This window comes from Etheostoma cragini, chromosome 10 (genome assembly GCF_013103735.1).
Source record: "Etheostoma cragini isolate CJK2018 chromosome 10, CSU_Ecrag_1.0, whole genome shotgun sequence".
In the NCBI taxonomy this organism is placed as follows: Eukaryota; Metazoa; Chordata; class Actinopteri; order Perciformes; family Percidae; genus Etheostoma; species Etheostoma cragini.
Genome location: NC_048416.1, coordinates 1,953,556 through 1,974,748, shown reverse-complemented (window position 1 = coordinate 1,974,748; position 21,193 = coordinate 1,953,556). Strand labels below are relative to the sequence as shown.

At 41.7% G+C, this 21,193-nt stretch overlaps 2 protein-coding genes across 4 annotated transcripts in view; both read right to left on the bottom strand.

The window, feature by feature from the left end:
* Positions 1 to 2,605, bottom strand: part of cnot7 (CCR4-NOT transcription complex, subunit 7) — a 7,276-nt gene extending 4,671 nt beyond the window's left edge. The window contains exons 1-4 of one of the 3 annotated variants that reach the window (XM_034882931.1): positions 2,426 to 2,605; positions 1,672 to 1,860; positions 1,406 to 1,599; positions 931 to 1,092 (exon numbers count right to left, since the gene is read on the bottom strand). In XM_034882931.1, coding sequence (XP_034738822.1) covers positions 931 to 1,092; positions 1,406 to 1,599; positions 1,672 to 1,788 — 473 coding nt within the window. In that variant the 5' untranslated portion in view covers positions 1,789 to 1,860; positions 2,426 to 2,605. Of the gene's footprint in view, positions 1 to 930; positions 1,093 to 1,405; positions 1,604 to 1,671; positions 1,861 to 2,425 lie in introns of those variants that run through there. The other 2 variants (XM_034882932.1, XM_034882933.1) reach the window with 2 other exon arrangements.
* Positions 2,606 to 3,681: 1,076 nt separating this feature from the next.
* Positions 3,682 to 18,033, bottom strand: mtmr7a (myotubularin related protein 7a). The gene is made up of 14 exons (XM_034882926.1): positions 17,790 to 18,033; positions 16,879 to 17,001; positions 15,640 to 15,802; positions 15,122 to 15,279; positions 14,901 to 15,029; positions 13,154 to 13,288; positions 12,791 to 12,923; positions 10,642 to 10,751; positions 9,102 to 9,227; positions 8,621 to 8,670; positions 8,344 to 8,544; positions 7,975 to 8,109; positions 7,110 to 7,236; positions 3,682 to 5,849 (listed from the first exon to the last, which is right to left on the bottom strand). The coding sequence occupies exons 1-14, from the start codon at positions 17,811 to 17,813 to the stop codon at positions 5,514 to 5,516; spliced, it is 1,950 nt and encodes a 649-aa protein (XP_034738817.1). The 5' UTR covers positions 17,814 to 18,033; the 3' UTR covers positions 3,682 to 5,513.
* Positions 18,034 to 21,193: the final 3,160 nt, after the last annotated feature.

Here is a 21,193-nt window from a genome sequence, read left to right as displayed (position 1 = left end):
GATGGCGTTGTATAGTCTGTCCACCAGAGGACGCTCTACAACGTCCCTGTTAGTGATGGTGATTACATAGTCTGTCCACCAGAGGACACTCTACAACGTCCCTGTTAAGGATGGCGTTGTATAGTCTGTCCATCAGAGGACACTCTACAACGTCCCTGTTGGCAACACTTGGCAATTACTGTAAGTTTCATATCTTTAGTTTGTATTTTTATCCACTTTGTGAGAGCTTTAATATATTTTTGATGTTCCTCTGTTCAGTTGTGAAAATAAAACAAATTATTATCATATTATTCTAGTGAGACCTCATAAATTACTACAAATAACTAATGTTAGAGAAATCTGTTTGTTTTGTTCAACGTTTCTGGATTTTATTTTATTATATATCGGCCGATATATTGTAATATCGGATTTCTAAATAACGAAATATATCGGTATTGGCCTTAAAAATCCTTTATCAGTCGGGCTCTAGAGGAAATGAGACTCAAAAAACAAAGAGAAATGAACAAAACAAAAATCCAAGCACGTTTCATGATCCTTCTGAAAGGCCACATCACATTTCATTAGTGAACATTTAAAACACATTTTATCATCATTCTAAAAATGAACAAAAAAGTTACAAAAGATTTCCCTCGGGATGAATAAAGTCTCTCTCTATCTCTCTCTCTCTCTCTCTCTCAACACACTGATAATATAAATTGGATGAAGGGTGGTGACCAAAACACAGTCAAATGATACCACAATTAACACAATGTACTTCTGTCCAATAAATGCTTGATTATTAACTGACAATCAATTAGTGACAGTATGACATGTTGTACCTGGGAGGGATTGATTTCTGTAATTACAGTGGGCACAACAAATGTGTTACTTGTTGCTATGCAGCTGTCCATATGCACACAAAAACAGCTACAACGTGAAAAAGCAGAATACCTGTGAAAAGACAGCCACTTGATGCCATCGCAGAGCACGACCCCCGATGTCATCAGCAGCTCGGCAAAGTACAGCGTCTCGATGCCTTCGTCCTCGTGCTTCTTGAACTGAATCCCTGAAGTGGTCAAGAGCTCGATGGAGTCCTGTGCGTACATGTCTTCTCTGATGACAAAGACACGTCCCACTGTTATTATTCCAAATCACAATAGACAACCAAGTAGGTAAAAAGAGCAGTAATTGGTGATCATTAAATCAGTTTGCATTTTTAAAAGCTGTCTGCGGTGTTGTTATCTGTCAGTGTATGCATTTGAAAGAGTTCTAAATGTGTTAACTAACTTTAATGTCTCATCTGTGTGCTGTAGTTAAGCTGAAATACTCTTCCCAAATACTCTTACCCAATTTAATTTCCCTGCAATGGGTACATTTGAGTTATATATAAGTGAAAAGAGTGGGCGAAGCACAGAAGTCATCTTACGTGAGATTAAACTTAAAATTGAACTGCCATGTTGATGTTCCCAGAGGGTATTCCCCTTGTTCGTTCATAAACGTAAGGCCCAGCTGGATTATCTTGAGCAAATCCACATTGCAGCGCAGTAACTGGTACTGATAGTCCGCGTTGCTTCTGAACTCTCCAATTGGTCTGGCTACTACACCTGGAAACTCTGTGTCCTGTGAGGAGACAGACACGTCAATACGCAATGAATGGAACTCTGTCTTCGTCGGACAGCTTTTCACTCTCACCATAGCAATGCAGTTGTATTTTCGGATGACATGTCGGATCCTCTTCAGCTCCTCCTCCAGGTTGTTGGCCCAAACCTCACATATTTTTTGGCTGTGATCCACGGTAGCTGCGGGCATAGTGCCACTTCATGCAAAGAGAAGGATGCAAGGAAAGACAATTGGTTCTTAGACCTACCCCAACATGCTGACCTGTGACAGACCAAATGATAGAAGATGGCAGGATTAAGACTTAACACATATGCACAAGAGATGCTGTCAAACCCTTTGGCTAACAGTGCATAACATTATATGAACTGCCGGAGATACAACCTGCTATGGGGTGGAGACAGGTATGGTAATGGGGGACTAAAGATTGGGGAAGCTAGTTGAAACTGAGCGGTTTTTCCCATCTTTCAGCTGGGGTACTTCCCGTTTACAGCTCAATGAACAGGGTACACAGACATGTTAACAGTTAATTCGAAACGTACAGGACTTGTTCGACTCGTGCTGTTAACATTAGCACGTCGCAGGCAGTTTTCAGCCGCACTTTGGGCTAGCTAGGTTACCTGTAGCAGTTAGCAGGCTACAGACTAAGCTAACATGAGCAGGACAGGAGAGGCGGGAGGCGGTGTGCAGGTTCTACGCACTTCTCAGGGACACGACAGACATTACAGTGTGTGTGTATGTGTAAAAACATGAAAGAGACAGTAACTAGCTGCACACACTTAGCGCCACTTTGACACTGCAAAAGCTCATTGTAGCGTCGTGAACTTACCGTTCCCCAAACCGGGCGGGCGTGTTTAAGTGTGTGCTATCAGACAATTGTTAACTTGCTCTACGGTATTGTGTCGGGGGTTTTCCGCTAACTTTTAAATAGTTTATATTCAGAAATGTATCGATGTCAACCCACGGTTGCCATCATAGCTGATCCTACTACACGACGTCATCACGTTAACAGAAACGTCATTTGCGTACCTCCCACGTCGTATTTGACCTGTGCTCGTTTGTTTAACTGTCTGTGGGGCTCGTGCTCCTGCTCAAAGATCCTTTAACCGTCTATCAATAATAATAATAATAATAATAATAATCGATTTCCTTTAACATATTTAAATTTCCAAAATCTGTGTTTTTAGATTTTTTAATTTTGCGCAAGCAATAACCATACATTTTCTTATTTCTTATCACACACATACACACACACACACACACACACACACACACACACACACAATTATTTATGTTCACATTAATTAGCCTAATCTTGAAGTTTTATCTTTTACTCAGCCTGAAAAAAACAAATTTTCCCCAGTTTTGAAAAACAAACAAATAGGGTTTTTTTTTTTTTATTTAGAAATGAATTACAGATAATCCAATGATACACGGACCCAGTAGTGCTATCTGATAGAGGCCTACTAATACCAGTTAACATGGAGAGTGCTGTTGTCGTCATATGTTCATTGAGCTTATTCTGCAATGCAGTTGTTACATAAATCGTTTGACAAAGTTACACCTCTCATGCATCCAGGCCTTACATGGTGTAATGGTCTGTGCTCATTGGTTAACTTGTATGAGGGTATCAGGGTACCATGGATACCATATTTAGAGGGTTGGTGGGAAAAGAACAGGATTTTTCCACTTGACGCTTTTGGTATTAAGCCATGCAGATAGTTGTGGTTTTATGTGTCCAGGGACTAAGGTATGTCTATGCAATTTCTGCCTACAGCCAACACAATAAAGTGCTGAAAAATGACAATTCAGCATTAACATATTCCTATAATCTGTGGCCCAGTCACTCTGGACAATCCACTGATCACACTGTCAACATTTCTTTTTACTAGAACTACTTTCTACTGAAACATTCAATCCCTAAAAAAACTATTCAGTGTGTTCTGTAGATTATCCAGAAATCTCAAACCTATCTGCATTGCTAGATGCCTCAAGGGATATAAGAGTTGTTTCTTTTTTTGTAATTTGGATAAACTGACTTTATAAAGGTCAGACAAGAACACAATTTAAGAATGATTAAGACAATATGATTGGCAATAATGTATTTATTTTAAAAGAAAATTGACACAAATTACACAACTTTGTCAAAGTTGGACAAATCTGGCTCTTATTGCACCTGAACAGATAAATAGATAAACACAGCAATATAAAGCTCTTTCTTTTACATAAGGTCAGAATTCTTTATTATCTCATACCAATAAAAACAACATGCATTGAAGCAAGTAGTCGAAACAAAAAGGCATAAAACCAAAATATCGTAACGTGCTTTGCTTGATAATCATTTGGAGTGCACCTACTGTGTACCACACTACTGACGTCAGCTGTTTTAATGCTCATTTTACAGTTGAGATGACGCCAATATTCAATATTATGTTCTACTCGGCTGGATCAGTATTCAGTAATCCTGTTGCCTACCAACTATAATTATTTATACAAGTAGAGGGTCACTTCCCTTTGGCAGAAACATTCGTTTAAAAACAGCAAATCTGCTTTTGAAATATTGTGGACAGGAATGTATACAGTTGCTTATTCTAATTTCTAAATGTTAAATGTCAAAGCTCATTTCCCCCTTCTTGTACAGTAGTTCTAAATACGACAAGACATTGTGGATTACGTTGAAATATCCCGGGGTCCGTTTCAGGAAGGAGGGTTAAGGAAGGAGGGACCCCAGGTCTGGACCACAAGGTGCCAATCAACCACAACCAACCATTAGTTTATATTGTAGTGTAACGACTCCGAAACCCACTTGAGGTCACTGTTGTTCTTCAGGGCTGAAACACTGCTACATTGCCATTTTTGCTACATTCTGGGTTGAAGAGATTTAATGCTTTCTCAGGCCAGAGTGATGTCTTGAATCCAGACTGCCTGTGATTGAGTAACAGTGACCATTAGGTGCAGCAACAGCATTTTAAATTGCCTAATGGCTCGGGAAAGGGAACTTTGGGTCCCCTTGCTGGAGCTGCTGCCTCCGCGACCAAACACCGGATAAGCGGACGAAGATGGATGGATGGAAAACACAGAAAAAGGGAAAACTAGGTCTTTGAAAACACTACTCCAGGGATGAGTCAATCTAACCTTCAACTTGAGTCTTCTGTTTAATTAATTATCAGTGCAGTTTGTCTATCAACGTTTTGTTTAATCTGTCTAATTCTGTTCTGAGTCCCACTTTATTAAATAATTTTGCCTTCTTAAAGTGCAAACAATGCAACTGAAATGATGATTTAGTTTCTTTGGAGCTCTGTTAATTGTTTTGCAATGTTTTGAAACCTCAATATCAAAGTGCCTCTGACAACTTCATGTTACTAAGGTTAGCGCTGCAAAGCCAATTTCCTGATCAATACAAGTATACTGTGTGGAAGACCAAAAAAATAAAAATAAGCAGCAAGCACAGACACCTACATGGCTCATCATTAATCTGATGACTTAAAAACACTCTGCCTACACGTGCAGTGAATTGTTCACTATTGTCCTTTACTCAGTCTTAACTCTTTCTCCAACTTCAAACTGCTTTTTGTGTTAACTTTCTGTATTTAACCACAACAGACGTGACATATCCAGCTTTGAATTTCTTTTAGAATCTTCAGCAGGGAAGGTACGAGGGTAAGAAGTAAAATGTAGTCAGCTACAGTACTACAACAACACTCAACAAGTATGCATGTGGCCACAGGCGGAGTCCACCAATCCACATGCAAACAAAAGTGCAAGTCACTTGTGCAACCCAAATAACACTTTTCACTGGAGTTAGCCAACAGCCCGGGTTACACAGTGAATGTAAAAAGATACAGCAGTGTGTGTGTACAGTGGACAAAGTGGGACGGCTGCTCGCCGCTACACCTTCCAACAAATGCTACATTTGCTCAGGTAGCTGAGTAGGCGGCCTCATCCGAGTCTGGGTCCCTGGTGCTGTCCTCGCTGAGAGGTGAACGACAGCTCACGTCTGCAATCCCCGACTCCTGGTCGCTACCGTTGGAGAGGGTGGATTCAGATGTTTGTCTGGGGTCCTGGGTCAGAAGCATCCGGCTGCCGTCTGGTGCTTTCGGCTGGCAGGGGCTACTGGTGATGAAGCCGCCGGTGTAGTCCTGAGGGGTGTTGGCGAGGCCGAGGTCATTACCAAGAGCCCATGCTGTGGGGCTCTTATCGAAGGTGACTGCGTTCTGGGTAACACTCCACTCCTGCTCCAGATGAGCAATTTTCTGTTGATAATACAAGACATAAAAGGCTACAGGTAATTTGTGTCGCAAAGAAAATCTCTGTGGGACATTTCTTTTTCTCATGACAAGCACCATAAATATATATCCCTTTCCTACACATGGACTAAAAAAAGTTGGATGATGCATCCACTTTGTCCCACTGTACAAAAGTAAAGCCAAAATATCCCAACTAAGGGTGCCGCCAGCTGATAATTTTGAAGCCACAGTCTGTGCAGCAGTTATTGGTTGACGGAGCCACATGCACCCACCTGACCAATCACGAGTCAATCACAGCTGTCAATCATGTCGTTTTACCCTGTTTTAATAGCATCAAATAACCAATTAAAAAACAGAAATACCTAAATTGACAGAAACCATCTTGATGTGTACTTTTGATATTTTAGTTTGGTCCATTTCCCATCCACTAACAATATATGAGCTTTACTATAGCCAACAACAAGGGGGCGATGGGGTGCATCTACCCCTGGTGTGTTATTATGGATCCCACGTAGCTTCTAGGCGGTCCCGCCCTACGAAGCAGCCCAATTGGTTGGGGTTAGGCATTGACCTTGAGTAGTTAAGGTTAGGAAAGCCGATTGGTCAGAGGATAGGACCTGAACAAACCGGGTTACGTTACCTAGCGAAAGCTTGGATGACTGGCCAATAGTAGTGTGTGAATGCTACTGAAGGCCGGGCCTTGCCTCGAAGTTGTGTGTGTTCAATAGTTACGCACCCTGGTCTAGTCTCGCATTGCCAGCCCAGAGGGTCTGGCTAGTCCAATCAGTATTCCAGGATAAAAAGGATAAAAACGTGCTCTGGTTTATTGGCATTTCTTTAAACCAATCACAATCCTCTTGGGCGGTGCTAAGCTCCGGACAGAGCCACGGTGCCGCTGCAAAACAGCCCCGGGAAGGAAGTTGTTTTGGTGGAACATATGTACGTTCAAAGGTTGTTTTAGTTGTGCAACAGAAAGCTCCGATTGGACAGATAGTCTAGCTAGCTGTCTGGATTTACCCTGCAGAGATCTGAGGACCAGGTAACCATAGTCCTCAGATTGGACAGATAGTCTAGCTAGTTGTCTGGATTTACCCTGCAGAGATCTGAGGACCAGGTGACCATAGTCCTCAGAAATCAACCTGATGTTAGAATGCCAACACAAAGAAAGGAAGGAAACAGACATAGGCTGAAAAGACAGGCATCCGGCGGAATTCCCAGCAGCCCCGGAGCAATCCAGGAAGTGGATCGTGGACATAGACTACCTACCTGTTTGTGTGAAGCCAGCTGCTCCTCCAGCTGCTGTGTCTCCTCTCGGATGGCACTCAGATAATCCTCTACAGACTGTCGAGGATGCATCCCTTGGTCAAAGCGGTTGTACAGCCCTCTCCAAAACCTACACAACACGAAACAAGAGATTTCAAACTCTGAAATTAACTCAACAATTCCTTTGTTTCCTTTACATGGATTTATCAGAAAACAACAGTTTAATAACTCAGTAAATAGTGTTTTTCACATACAATTTATATGAAATATGTGTATACCAGATTTTAAAGGTCTCATGGCATTAAACTGTCATTTTAAGAGAAATGGCACGTCCAATGGAAAGTTCATTGTGGGACTGGCTCTAGTGGCTGTAATTCTGGACCAAGGCTGAATTTTGGGAAAGAGACTTCAGATACAGTATTAGGGGACCACTAAGGTCTATGTAAAAGAGACTTCAGATACAGTATTAGTGGACCACTAAGGTCTATATAAAAGAGACTTCAGATACAGTATTAGGGGACCACTAAGGTCTATATAAAAGAGACTTGAGATACAGTATTAGGGGACCACTAAGGTCTATATAAAAAAGGCTTCAGATACAGTATTAGTGGACCACTAAGGTCTATAAAAAAGAGACTTCAGATACAGTATTAGGGGACCACTAAGGTCTATATAAAAGAGGCTTCAGATACAGTATTAGTGGACCCCTACGGTCTATATAAAGAGACTTCAGATACAGTATTAGGGGACCACTAAGGTCTATATAAAAGAGACTTCAGTTACAGAATTAGGGGATAAAAGCATCTAAAGAGCCCCATGTCATGGAACCTTTAAGTTGCATGTGTTGTTACTGTTTGTAGGGACCTACTTAAAGCAGTAGGGGGCAGTAGACGGCCGGAGGAGCCCCTGTGTTTGGCTGTGGTCGGGTCGGTACAGAGGGTTGATGTAGTCTGCCTGGTTCTTCCATAGATAACTCCACAAAGAGTGAGTCCTCTCACGCAGTCTGTATGCATGTCAAAAGATAATATAGACAATGTAAAAGCATGATTGATGAAAGAAAGATTCAGAATAGCATTTTCTTTGTTTTTGTTACTAGCACAGAGTCCTCTCTCTTTGCATAAACCGGGTGATGTAATATACTACTGGATGTCATTTCTCTCACAGGGGTGGCTCCGACGAGACGTCTGAGCTGTGAAAAGAAAAAGGAACTGATGGTTGCGGCAGGTTTAAATCTCACCCTAGCTCTATCCTCTCCCGCTGGTTGTTGCCAATAAAGTTGCCGTACTGGCAGGAGTAAATGTGGCTGTGAATCGTGATGAGGAACCTCGCGTTGAACTCAAAGGCACAGGGGAACTGCTCCATGAGCTGCCACACACACTCTAGGAGCTGATCGATGATGGGAGATACCTCTTTAGGGTCTCCGACCAGGTGGTTGCATCTGGAGAAAAGTTGAGGGCTGTTAGACCAAAACCAAGACACATAGATACTGTGAAAGTGATATTTTAGAGTCAAACCTGTGAGAAAACTTGTGTCCAAATGAGACCCAGTCTTTCTCAATGAGAACCTACGAGTAGAAAAAAACATTTGTGTGATAAAACCCAAATTGGATCATAGCTTCTCCACAATTTCAGTACTTTATGATTAAAAGGGTCAGACATGTACAGGGCACAGTTAATCCCTGCAGAATGACTGGACCTCTTCTCTTTCTGTGTGAGGTCATTGTCCTCCAACTTTAGGGTGCAATTCCCAAAAGTAGTTTTGTCTATTATATTTATTTTCCATAGTGGCTCTTGGAGGATTCAAAGTTAGCCTGTGTAAATCTGTCTGATTAAAGAAAAAAAGACTCATGAGACCAGTACGGACTACTATCAGCTAAAGCCAGAATGTAACCGGATATACGATTATGATGCAGAGTGTTCCAGATCTAAAATGCTACATAAAAAAACAATTCTGCATTGTAACTTAAATACAAAGAGGTAAAGGTTCAGCATCTACCATGAGTCCTCTGAGGGTCCTGTAGTACGGATCCAGCAGCACACAGGCCACTGAACACACCTGGGCGGTGCGGTCCCAGCCGTCTGAACAGTGAACCAGGACACTGACACCCTCCTCTGCAACAGCCTACACACACACACACACACACACACACACACACACACACACACACACACACAGTAAAATAATACATTTAGAAACATCTACTGTAGTTGAAGGGGAAATATTAGGATTGTTCCATAACTGTAATTGTAGCCAGAAAGTTCCACTATTTGGTAGATGTGGAGTCCTTTTTGCAAAATGTTATTTTCATTTGCCAAAAAATGGAGCACATATACATATATATATAGACACATACACACAACAAAACGCAAGCAAGTTAAGAAAAAAAATCAAGAAAACATTATGAGCACAATTTGAATTTGCTCAGCGAGTTACTCTGGCATCGAGTAATGCTGCTCATTAACTATGCCCTTTTAGCCGAGCTGCACCAATCACAGCGGTGTATCTGATATTGGCGGGGCCGGAGGAGAGCTGCACCAATCACAGCGGTGTATCTGATTTTGGCGGGGCCGGAGGAGAGCTGCTCCAATCACATCGATGTACCTGATATAGGCGGGGCCAAAGGCAAGTTGCCCCAATCACATCAGTGTATTGGATGTAGGTGGGGCCAGAGGCCAGCTGCATCAATGACATCTGTGTATCTGATGTAGGCGGGGCCAGAGGCCATCTGAACAGATGACGGCAGTCTAATCTAGCAGTTAGATCTGCTGGTAGCTAAGCGTACAGGGTTATGGATATGTGTCCTTCTGTGTTAGGATTGGTCGTAGTGTTATCCAATAGCCTCCAAATGCACGCTTGGTTCCACCCCTCGAGTTGGGAGACTTTCATTACTCGATGCCAGACCCTTGATCTTTCGGATATAGCTAGCTTCCTGCTAGACTTCATCCAAATCCTGCCTGTCCGTTGAATTGATCAAATTTAATATAGCCTGAGAGCAAGTATTTTTGAAGACAGTGGTTCCCAAAGTACGGTCCGCCGATCCCCAGGGACCCCCCCAAAAAAGGGGAATTTGTTAATTTTACTGTAAATCCATTCATAACTAACACAATGACGAAGTATGTCTACTATGGTGTTTAATTTACTTTCTGTAGTTAATAAAACATCTATAGGTAAAGTCCTATCAGATGTGGGATGCTGGGACAAAATCTTATGAAAGAGGGGTTCATGGTCTAATTTGTGACCAGTTAAGGGGTCCTTGACGTAAAACGTTTTGCAACCACAGGTCTTAGAAGTGTAGTTTTGTGTGCTTTTTGTTCTACTGATAGGTACTTCTATTATTTTGGCAACCCTATTTATATTTGTGAGGGTCGCCTAAAGGATTTGTTGCAGGACTGATGCCTCAATCATTAGCGTAGGCTAATGGAGTGTGCAGACAGACAGTATCACACATACAGGATCCAACCCACACACACAAACACCTAAGCTAATATGGAGTGCCGTTGTGAGGCAGACAGCAGGGATTAACCTCCAGACTGACCTTAGCGATGAAGATGCCTGCATCCAAAACCGCTTTGATGTGCTTCAGCCAGCCTGAGCTCTCCAGACCTTCTAGGAAGTCGGACATGGAGGGGGAACGCAGTTGACACACTGCAACCACAACACAGCTGTGTCACTGCCAGGAAACATGGAGCATATCTGATCACTGGACTTCATTACATCTCATATTTAGTTTCACATCGCCAACAACATCTTCGGAAATCAATTTATAGGGAATCTGTGCATGGCATGAGATATAATATGGGTCACACAGTTTAAAAAACAAACAGATCAGGTTCTTCAGCCTCTCACATTTTCATTTTCACGTTTTTAGTCACGCTAGCCCCGTGGCTCTGTCCAACACTTTGGACCAGAAAGAAGTTGCTCAACAATTGCTAAATGGGTTGCCATAAAATACTGAATATTCATGTTCCCCAGAGGAAGAGGACTTTGGTGATCCCCTTACTTTTTCCTCTCAGCAGTTCAATGTTTCCAATTGTGAAATTTCTCAACATCTACTGCATGTATTTGCACAAAATGTTGTACATGTATTCATGGTACCCAGATGATGAATCCTCCACCTGACTCTTCCTTGTGCCCCCACTAGGTTCATTTGTGGTTTTTGAGTGAAATACCTTAGCAACTATGCTATGGATTGCCATATTTGGTGCAGAAATTCATGTTTCATTCCTTCAAATCATTTCAAAAATGTTTGGTCCAAACCTTTGGTTGATGACCAAATACATAGAAAACTAGAAGACATCCACTGAGCGATGCCCTATATTTCAATGTTAACTTTCCGGCTTAGTTCTCCAATTGACAAATGCCCCAATTGGGCAAATCTTTTTTATTCAGATGTGCTTCAAAATGTAATGATTTCTTTCTCAACCCATGCTACACCCTCCAACCAAGTTTCATAAAAATCTGGCCAGTAGTTTTTCTGTAATGCTGCTGACATTAAAACAAATAAACAGGTAACGTCATTCCCATCAGCCTCAGCTGTACACAAGCTAACACGGGAAACATGGTACCTGCTAAACATCTGCATGTTAGCATTGTCATTGTGAACATGTTAGCATCCTGAAGTTAGCATTTAACTAATTTTTATAATATGTATGTGAAACAAAGCCATGCCCTGATGCAATAACAAAGGCATGGCAGACAACTAAACACAGATCCATTTCTGTACCATAAGGCTTCCTGCATTCTGTTTGCTTATCTTGTAAAACTAAAACCTATATTTAATCTTTTCCATCTTCAGGGTTCAACATATAAATATTTGCAAGTTGACCGAGGGGCAGAGTGATGTGAACCCGTTTCTCCTCAGCTGAGATTTCATTTGCTTAGGACAATTTATTACAATAACAATCATAATTCCCACTTTTAGATGCATGGACTGTATGAAGACATCCGCTCACTCCTCACTCATTAAGGTGGTGACAGAGGAGCCAAAGTATTTTTTTGCCGCTACTACATCAGTGTGCTGACCTGTAGGTGCGCTCTGAGGCCACTGGCAGGAGAGCAAGCAGGTGAACGGGTTCATTCAACCTTTTATAAACACTAGTAGGGCGGACTTCCACTTAGAGAACTTTTGATCCCATGCTGCCAGGCGGGGGGTCTTTGAAATCTCATTGAAGTGTGCAATTGGGTAGAGAGAGAGTTGCAGTCTCCAGCATTTAAAGACTTCCCTTGTGCTGCCAGGGGGCAAAGAGTTATCACAACTAAGAACAGCTATAACTTTTCAGACTTGAAATCACATCATTCTCACGCCCTCAGTCTCTCTTTGGGGGATAAGGTCCCGGATTGTCCACTCCAGGAAACCAAAATAGCTCAGAAATAAAATCCAGATGGATTCAAAGTCTTCCTAGGAGCACCCCTGCACAATACCCAGAAATTCTCCAGTGGGCTCATTTGAGGCCTGATTGCAGCACAGTACAGTCCGCATGAGTGCATATGAAAGCCACAGGGGTAGCATGGGGTACCGCTCTGCTTTAGTAATGTGAAGAAGCAGCTGACTTCTAAACAGACATTGCCAGGAAATATACATTACTTTCCACAAACCTTTCTGACTACGTGATGAATGCACTGCTACAGTAAATAAATGGGAAGAATCAGTGTGAGAAATCATTTCGGGAAGACAGGTTAATTACCTCCCAGCATTTTCTGTTGGCTGTTTCTCATTACGTGGATGTTCTCGATGCCAATGAACTGGAATTTGATGTTGGAGTAGTTGTCTTCATTTTCATAGCCTTTTCCCGCAGCTCGGTTTGCGATTGCATTCAGCTAGAAAGATGTTTGATTAATCGCCAGATTTACATACTTTCTCAAGGGCAATGAAAACAAACTGTTGCATAATATTGATCGTGGTTCAACAAGCACATAGCTAGGATGTTTTTCAAGACTTTTGCTGAGAGAACATCCAGCTGGTAAATCCCAGTAAGGAAAACAAAGCCCACCTGAATATACAGCACAGTACTGTAAGACTTGTATTTTTGCAGGCATGAAGGGCTCACCTTAGGCCTGGTGTCCACCACATACATGAATTCACTGCGGGGATTGGACCTCAAGATGGCCTCCAGCATCTGTTCATCCTCCAGGCAGCGAGCACTGAAACCAGACAGGGGTTGGCTGCTACGGCAGATGGCAGCCTGGGAGGAGACAAGAGGCCCTCTGGCTTCATACAGGACTGCTTACTCGTTCGGGATGCCATTTTAGAAATAAATAATTCAGTATATGACAATTAGCGTGAATACAAATTCACAGTACTTTTTCTTTCCTTGCATGTTCAATTTAAAAGAATCAACCACACATATTCTTATATCTCCATTTAGTAGCCACAAGAGGGAGACCCTGCTGGCTCCCTGAACCAGATTGGAGCCTCTTTGTATGAACTGAGCTTCACACACTGGTCCCTCAACCCTGGGAAACTGACCTCGCCCACATAAAGCACTCCCAACTGTCCAGTCAACAATTAATAGAGGGATTATGAAAGTTCAGGCTTTTTCCTGATTCGGATATGAAAAATGCTGATGAGTCATGCATTGATTTGAAGACAGAATGGACGTCTCCTCAGAGGACCTTTTGTTTGAGTGCATGTTTATATTTCATGGCTAAGGGTCTCCTGTGTGTTGTCCAGGTTCTCTATGCATTTTTTTTTACGGTAGCGTACTTTTACACCCCCTTCTCACTCCCAACTCCTAAAATATGGACGCTTGGACAGTGGCTTTCAGCGTCAGATACAACCCAAAAATCCCCCTAGAACGCAGTTACCCTGCACGTGAAGATGATGTACTCCTGTGATCCTGACATGATGAAGTTCTACTTGTTGCCAAGCACCGAGTATTTTTTTTCAAATCAATAAAAACAGAAATGGGAAAAAACAACAGAACGGACATCTGTTTTTGCTCAGTGTCTCGTAAAGTCTCATATTGCCCTGTAGCAGAAATACATTATTAGATGAAAGCCCTTAATCCCCATGACCAGTCAGACAATCAGAGCAAATCAAACCAAACCAAATATAGAACCTGGTGCTACGTGGGTCCCATCAGAGCACCATTCATTGCACTTATTGTACTTCAGGCTCAGTGCCCATATGTGATGTACAGTTAGATAGAGTTCAAATCTGGTTTCAAACAGGGATGCTCCAGTCTGGTTTATTCAGAGCTGCTCCAGTCTGGTTTATTCAGAGCTGCTCCAGTCTGGTTTATTCAGAGATGCTCCAGTCTGGTTTATTCAGAGATGCTCCAGTCTGGTTTATTCAGAGATGCTCCAGTCTGGCTTATTCAGAGATGCTCCAGTCTGGCTTATTCAGAGATGCTCCAGTCTGGTTTATTCAGAGATGCTCCAGTCTGGTTTATTCAGAGATGCTCCAGTCTGGTTTATTCAGAGATGCTCCAGTCTGGTTTATTCAGAGATGCTCCAGTCTGGTTTATTCAGAGATGCTCCAGTCTGGTTTATTCAGAGATGCTCCAGTCTGGCTTATTCAGTGCCGAGACCAGTGTCTCATTAATAAGCTGTATGCATCACTTTGTGGAAGTGACCGGGATCATTCTTTAATATTTTTAACATTCTTTAATTCTTTAATGCAAAACAACATAAATAGATAGACATTTACTGAATTGCTATTTAATATTAAAAATAATCAATTGTGGACCAACAACATGGTTAAAAATGTTCAGAAATAATAATTATTGAATTAAATCGATTTATTATAAGAAGCATGTGGAAATTAAAAGGAGGAAATGTATGCAGTCAACTTACATGATTTTCTTTGGAGTAGTAAGCCAGAGTAGGAAATCTGCCTCTGCTTCTGAACTTGGAGCTCCCCACTATGACCGGAGGTGTGGCGGACGCGGGTACAAAGAGGTCAGAGGGGTACGTGTCACTCACCTTTGAAAATAACATAACAAAAGTCTAAGCTTTCGCCATGTCCATATCAGGATAAAACATGTACAGCTGGTCATAGAGGTTGGCTCACTGACCTTATAGTGTTGGTTGACAGGGGAGAGTTTCCACAGGGAGTTTGGGAGTCCCATTCTGCGGTAATCAGCCTTGAGGTCCAGGAAGTCCCATTCCTGCCATCTCTCCTTCTCATCAACGTTAGGCTTGTAGGAGAAGCAGTACAGCTCCGCGTGACGCTCTGCAAGGCAAAACACTGGTTGACAGCTAAAGTTTGATCCACAGAACCTCCAGGAGTTAGACAGACCAAAGTGTTGCAAAAGCATACAAAATGAAAGTTAGAGCCCGACCAAAGCTGGACTTTGAGGATGTCACATGAACAAACCCATTTATAACAAGGGTTCCATAAATTCTTTTAAGGTTTCATACTGGAGGCAGAATATTTGATACTTGTACAGAAATACAACAGTCATTAAACACAGAAACCAATATAGCTGTCAAAATGCCGATATCAGAGGATATAATTGAGGTTCTAATTATCTGGTTTTAAGTCACATTTGAGATATAATGTCCCCAAATTGATCTTATGGAAACAGTTTACCTGGCTGGGAGAGACGCTGTAGCGACAGGTGGACATCATGGCACTCTTGCTCTCGAGGTACGACAAAATGAAGAACCTGGAAGTTCTTGCAGTGAATAAGCAGAGAACATCCCGAGGCTGTGGCGGCTGGCTTCTCCACGCTGCACACCAAACTGTGAAGCACCTGGTAAGACACGTGAAAGACAAACACGGACCTTTTATTGTGTGCTTTGTGTTGCAATCATATAGCACAGCATGACGCATGAATGCACATAGTGACTACAGAATCTAAATAAAGTAAAATCACCAATTGTCTCTACATATACGATTGTGCCTTGAATGTGAGGGCTTCAGATAATATCTCACCAAGACACATTCCTTAAAAGTCCCATGGCATGAAAATGTCACTTTATGAGGTGGAGGAGGACCACTAAGGTCTTTATAAAAGAGACTTCAGCTTCAGTATTAGGGACCACTAAGGCCTATATAAAAGAGACTTCAGATACAGTATTAGGGACCACTAAGGTCTATATAAAAGAGACTTCAGCATTAGGGACCACTAAGGCCTATATAAAAGAGACTTCAGATAGAGTATTAGGGACCACTAAGGTCTATATAAAAGAGACTTCAGCTTCAGCATTAGGGACCACTAAGGCCTATATAAAAGAGACTTCAGATAGAGTATTAGGGACCACTAAGGTCTATATAAAAGAGACTTCAGATACAGTATTAGGGGACCACTAAGGTCTATATAAAAGAGACTTCACATACAGTATTAGGGACCACTAAGGCCTATATAAAGATACTTCACATACAGTATTAGGGACCACTAAGGTCTATATAAAAGAGACTTCAGATACAGTATTAGGGACCACTAAGGTCTATACAAAAGAGACTTCAGATACAGTATTAGGGACCACTAAGGTCTATATAAAAGAGACTTCAGATACAGTATTAGGGACCACTAAGGTCTATATAAAGAGACTTCACATACAGTATTAGGGACCACTAAGGTCTATATAAAAGAGACTTCAGATACAGTATTAGGGAACCACTAAGGTCTATATAAAAGAGACTTCAGATCCAGTATTAGGGGACCACTAAGGTCTATATAAAAGAGACTTCAGATACAGTATTAGGGACCACTAATGTCTATATTAAAGCATCCAAAGAGCAGCATGTCATGGGACCTTTAACATTTACTGTTTGTCCTAACTCTTAGTTTTCTCTGGTTCTTCAGTATACTGAGCTGTTGCCTACCCATGTTTCATTGCGCACTCCAGTGTTGTTCTCTACAAAGATGGTGTGTGTGGCCGTCAGGTAGAGGGTGCCCACCCTACTTCTTCTGGGGGAGACTCTGTCAAGCAGCCTGACATTCTCCACCTGCCGGACGAAGAGGAAGAAGAACATCAAACAGCCTCATCCTCAGGACATTACAGCTGCTCATACAGAAGCTCTTACACAGCAATACACAGCAATGTGTTAAATGCACTAATACCATAGACCACATGTGTCAAAATCAAGGCCAGGGGGCCAAATCCAGGCTCTTGCTAATTTTGATCCGTCCCGCATATCAATTTAGGTTTACAATAAATTTTTGCCCACCTGTGTGGGCCACACATAAAATATGGGAAACTGTTTCCAAACTGTAATTGCTGTACACAACACAAAAACAGAATTTGGCAGATTGCTGATTTTGTGACTAAGAATTGTCTTTACAACCGTTTAGTTTGCATATTTGGTTGTGTAAATGCTGTTTTTTATTATTGTTTTTGCTTGATTTGCTAAATTATATGATGGCTCATGAACATCTTACATAGTCATTCAGACAGTGTCCATGCTGTTTGTGAGGTGTGTCGCAGTGATTTTAGCGCATGGCGGGAAAAATGACACTACTCGGCACATCAAAAAAACGAAATGTTGGCAGGTATGCCTGTAAACGCACCCTGCCGTCAAATGTGGCTGATAGCGGCAGGAGAACCCGGGCTGCCTACGTGACTAACAGAACACGCCCTTTAATTTACCCTGTACATGTATTTAATGTTCTGCATTCCAGTCACCGTGAGCGCGCCTGGTGAGGTTTATTGAGGTGACACGTACAGCCCATGGGTGACACTGGAGGGAACGTCACAGTGCCAACATTGTAGCTAATCACTGCAACTCGCGGTTACCTTTGGTAGTCGGATGTGCTCCATCAGCAGCCGAGAAATGAGCCGCAGCTTCCTGCGTTCACTGAACCTGTCACAATACAACTACCAACAGTACACCATGTGTACAATAGTGTTAAAATACGCTGCTATAGGCTAGCTTAAATGGTTAATGTTTTTAGTCAGTAGCGTACAGGTAAACGCTACCATCATATTGCTAGTTGGGCTAATGCTTTCTTCATCAGAGCTGCACTGCCGGGTCCTAAAGCCCGCCCTATTATCATCATACATTATATTTATTAATTAACAGTCTATGGGCGGCACGTGTTAAAGGGTTTCAGAATGCCGACTGAACTGTCTTAGTGTTCACCAATAAGTCGATTCAAGACAGACCTCAAGTTATTTGTTGCAGCCAGCCAGCCCAATGTTTTTTTTATTTTTATTTTTTTAAGTTAATTTTTTGGCCTTTATTTATATATGACACTCAAAGACATGAAAGGGGGAATGACATGCAGCAAAGGGCCGCAGGTCAGAGTTGAACCCTGGCATGCTGCATCGAGGAGTAAATCTCTATATATGGTTGCCCATATATGGGTGCCTGCTCTACCAGTCGAGCCATCTGGGAGCCCTGCCAGCCCAATGTTAAAGGTCCCATGAGATCAAAATTTTACTTTATGAGATTTTTTAAAAAACATTTAAGATGCGTTCCCCCAGGCTGCCTAGTGTCCCCCAGTGGCTAGAAATGGTGATAGGTGTAAACCGAGCCCTGGGTATCCTGCTCTGCCTTTGAGAAAATGAAAGCTCAGATGGGCTGATCTTCCACTTCCTCTACTTTGCCTGCTCAGAGAATTTGGCCAGCCCATGAGAGAGAGAGACATCACGGCTTTAAAACCAGCTTTCAAACTAAAGCCTATGAAGGTAAAGCCTATACAAAATATTTTTCAGATACAGTACTAGGGGACCACTAAGGCCCATATAAAAGCATCCACAGAGCACCATGTCATGGGAACTTTAAGGTGTGTCTCACAAAGGAAGCCAGAAGATGGTAGCCTATAACAGAAGGGCTGACATCTTCTTAATGCAATTAAAACCTCAGCGGCATGTGTGTTGGTGTCAGGTGTCTGAGAGGCGTCAGACAGTTGTCAGAACCGTATTAAGTCTGTGGTTCTGACAACCGTCAAACACAGGTGTGAAAAAGGTCCGCCACGCGTTTTCCCCTGAGGTGTAAATTAATGCCACGTGGAAGATCTCTCTGCAAATGCTACAGGCACCCATGTGTCTGTAGTCAACAATGCTATGTGCACACAGTTTTCTTTCCTAAACATTACCAAACTGCGAAAATAATACTTTAACTGAGAGTAAAATTAAATTATTGTCAAGACTCCAACCCTCCTACCCAGCATGTAAGCCCTGAGTCCAACCCATCAGCCACCACAAGGTATGTGTTTTGGGAGAGAATGGACAAATTAGACTTAGACTTCTCTTTATTGATCCTTTTGGGATGACACCCCCGCAAGGAAATTCAAAGTTCCAGCAGATGTTTTAACAAGAAAAAAGAAATAAAAAAATAGACAAAAAAAAGACAGTATAAAGACAACAAAATATAAATAATAATAACAACAATAAGAAAATCCATCAAATAAACAAAGAAAAGACCATAAATTATTATTAAAGTGTCAGTGTTGAGTCCAGTGTTGAAGTGATAAAGTAAAGTGACCAGGTGTGAATTAAAGTCCAGGTGTGCATGTATGTATACTGTAGTATGTATACTGTATGTATGTAGTTGTACTGTATGTATGTATTGTCCTCTCTGCCCTATTTCCTCCTCCCCTCTAGTGAGTAGTTGTATAGTCTAATGTCATGAGGGACAAAGTTGCATCTTTGTGACTATTCTCACTTAACTGTGGATATTCCGTATTTGTTTTGTTTTCAAAGTAAATTACCTGTGTTCTGACCAGAAAAAGCTAAAACGGTGGAAGAAAAAGCCACATCCAGTGTAAAAACATTCATCACATTTCATATGGGCCTACAGTACATGTAGCCGAATTATATTCATATATCAGAGGATCTCGCTGTCTCCGGTATAAAGGTTTTTTTAAAGGCTACATCTATTGGAAACACTATTGCACATTCTGGCACTCAGCATAGAATATCCTAAGTTTGCTTAAGTAGTCTGTTAAACAGAGTGTGAAGCTATTTTGAGAAGCTCCCCAGTGCAAACACAGATGGATCCAATATCATATCTACATGCACACACTAACGTTTCCTTGTTTTGGCAAGTCCTACCAAATTTTGAATGTATTTTTAGATTGAGTAGTATTTTGCACACCAATGAGCAGAGTAGCCATCTGTTGCAGGACAGTAGACAGAAAAACAATAAAAGCAGTTAGTTAAACTAAGCAGAAGGGATTGACTTACCGATGCCTGACAGCCTCGCTGCACTACTGTACTGTGCTGCATTCATGTGTAAGCTACCAAAAAAAGCTTGATTGTCCAATGACTATAAAAACCAATTCAGTTCTGATTATGTCATATGGATCAGATAACACTTCCTGTTTAGATGACCAATCGTGTAATGTGCATGCACACTAATTGAAACGATCCAGCCTTGATGAATGAGCTCATTGTTGATATCTGTGTTATCTCTGGTACTTGTCTAGTCGGTGTAGTTGCCTCATATAAAAGGCCAAATAAAGATGTGAAATGATCGTGAAAGAGTGCAAAGGGACGGCTTTAAACCAAATATTTATTTAAGGGTTTTAAAAAAACTGAAATCCTTAATGCAAATCAGGCAGTTTCACTTTAACCCACATTTTAGCCTCCCAGTGTGGAATTCCTTTTTTGAAAGTTCCCAGGGACTTGGAATAAAGTCAGCTTGAGGCCACAATTGACCCACAGGCCATTCTTGAACATCACAGATCATATTTATGGGATCCGTTTTCTCTAGCCAAATGTGTCGAAACCAAAAATGGATGCCAATCAACATGATGATGATTGTACCTCGACTCACATCCAAACCTTGGGCCAGTCTAGTTTCCTAAACCAGGGGAGTTGCAGTAGTTTTTTAAGAGCCACTACACCTACAAAACCTACAAATACTGTTCTGCATACAAGGCTTGTACGGTGACCTAGATAGATACAGGAAATCCATTTAGGCAGCACAGGGAGAAGGAGACTTCAATGAGGATGAATAAATTCATGAATAATACTCTGTCTTCCTACCTAATAAAAAGAGTATTAAGGTAGACAGGTAATGTCTTCAGGCCTCAGTACCCAGACTGTTCTTAACATGTAAAATGAAGAGACGTTGTGCCTTTACATTACTGTAGATTTAACATTTAATAACCAATACTGGCCCCATAACTCATTTCTAACCTATGTTTATCCGTTATTTTGTACATTTTCCCCGGTAAGCTACACTAAAACCT

What these genes read in the sequence shown, in the direction of transcription:
- mtmr7a (XM_034882926.1), bottom strand. Translation starts at nt 17,813, where the DNA reads ATGGAGCACATCCGACTACCAAAG. An exon ending in ACTACTCCAAAGAAAATCAT is followed by an intron (nt 13,289 to 14,900) that starts GTAAGTTGACTG and finishes GTCTCCTCCCAG; the next exon opens with GCTGCCATCTGCCGTAGCAG. An exon ending in GGACCCTCAGAGGACTCATG is followed by an intron (nt 8,671 to 9,101) that starts GTAGATGCTGAA and finishes TTCTACTCGTAG; the next exon opens with GTTCTCATTGAGAAAGACTG.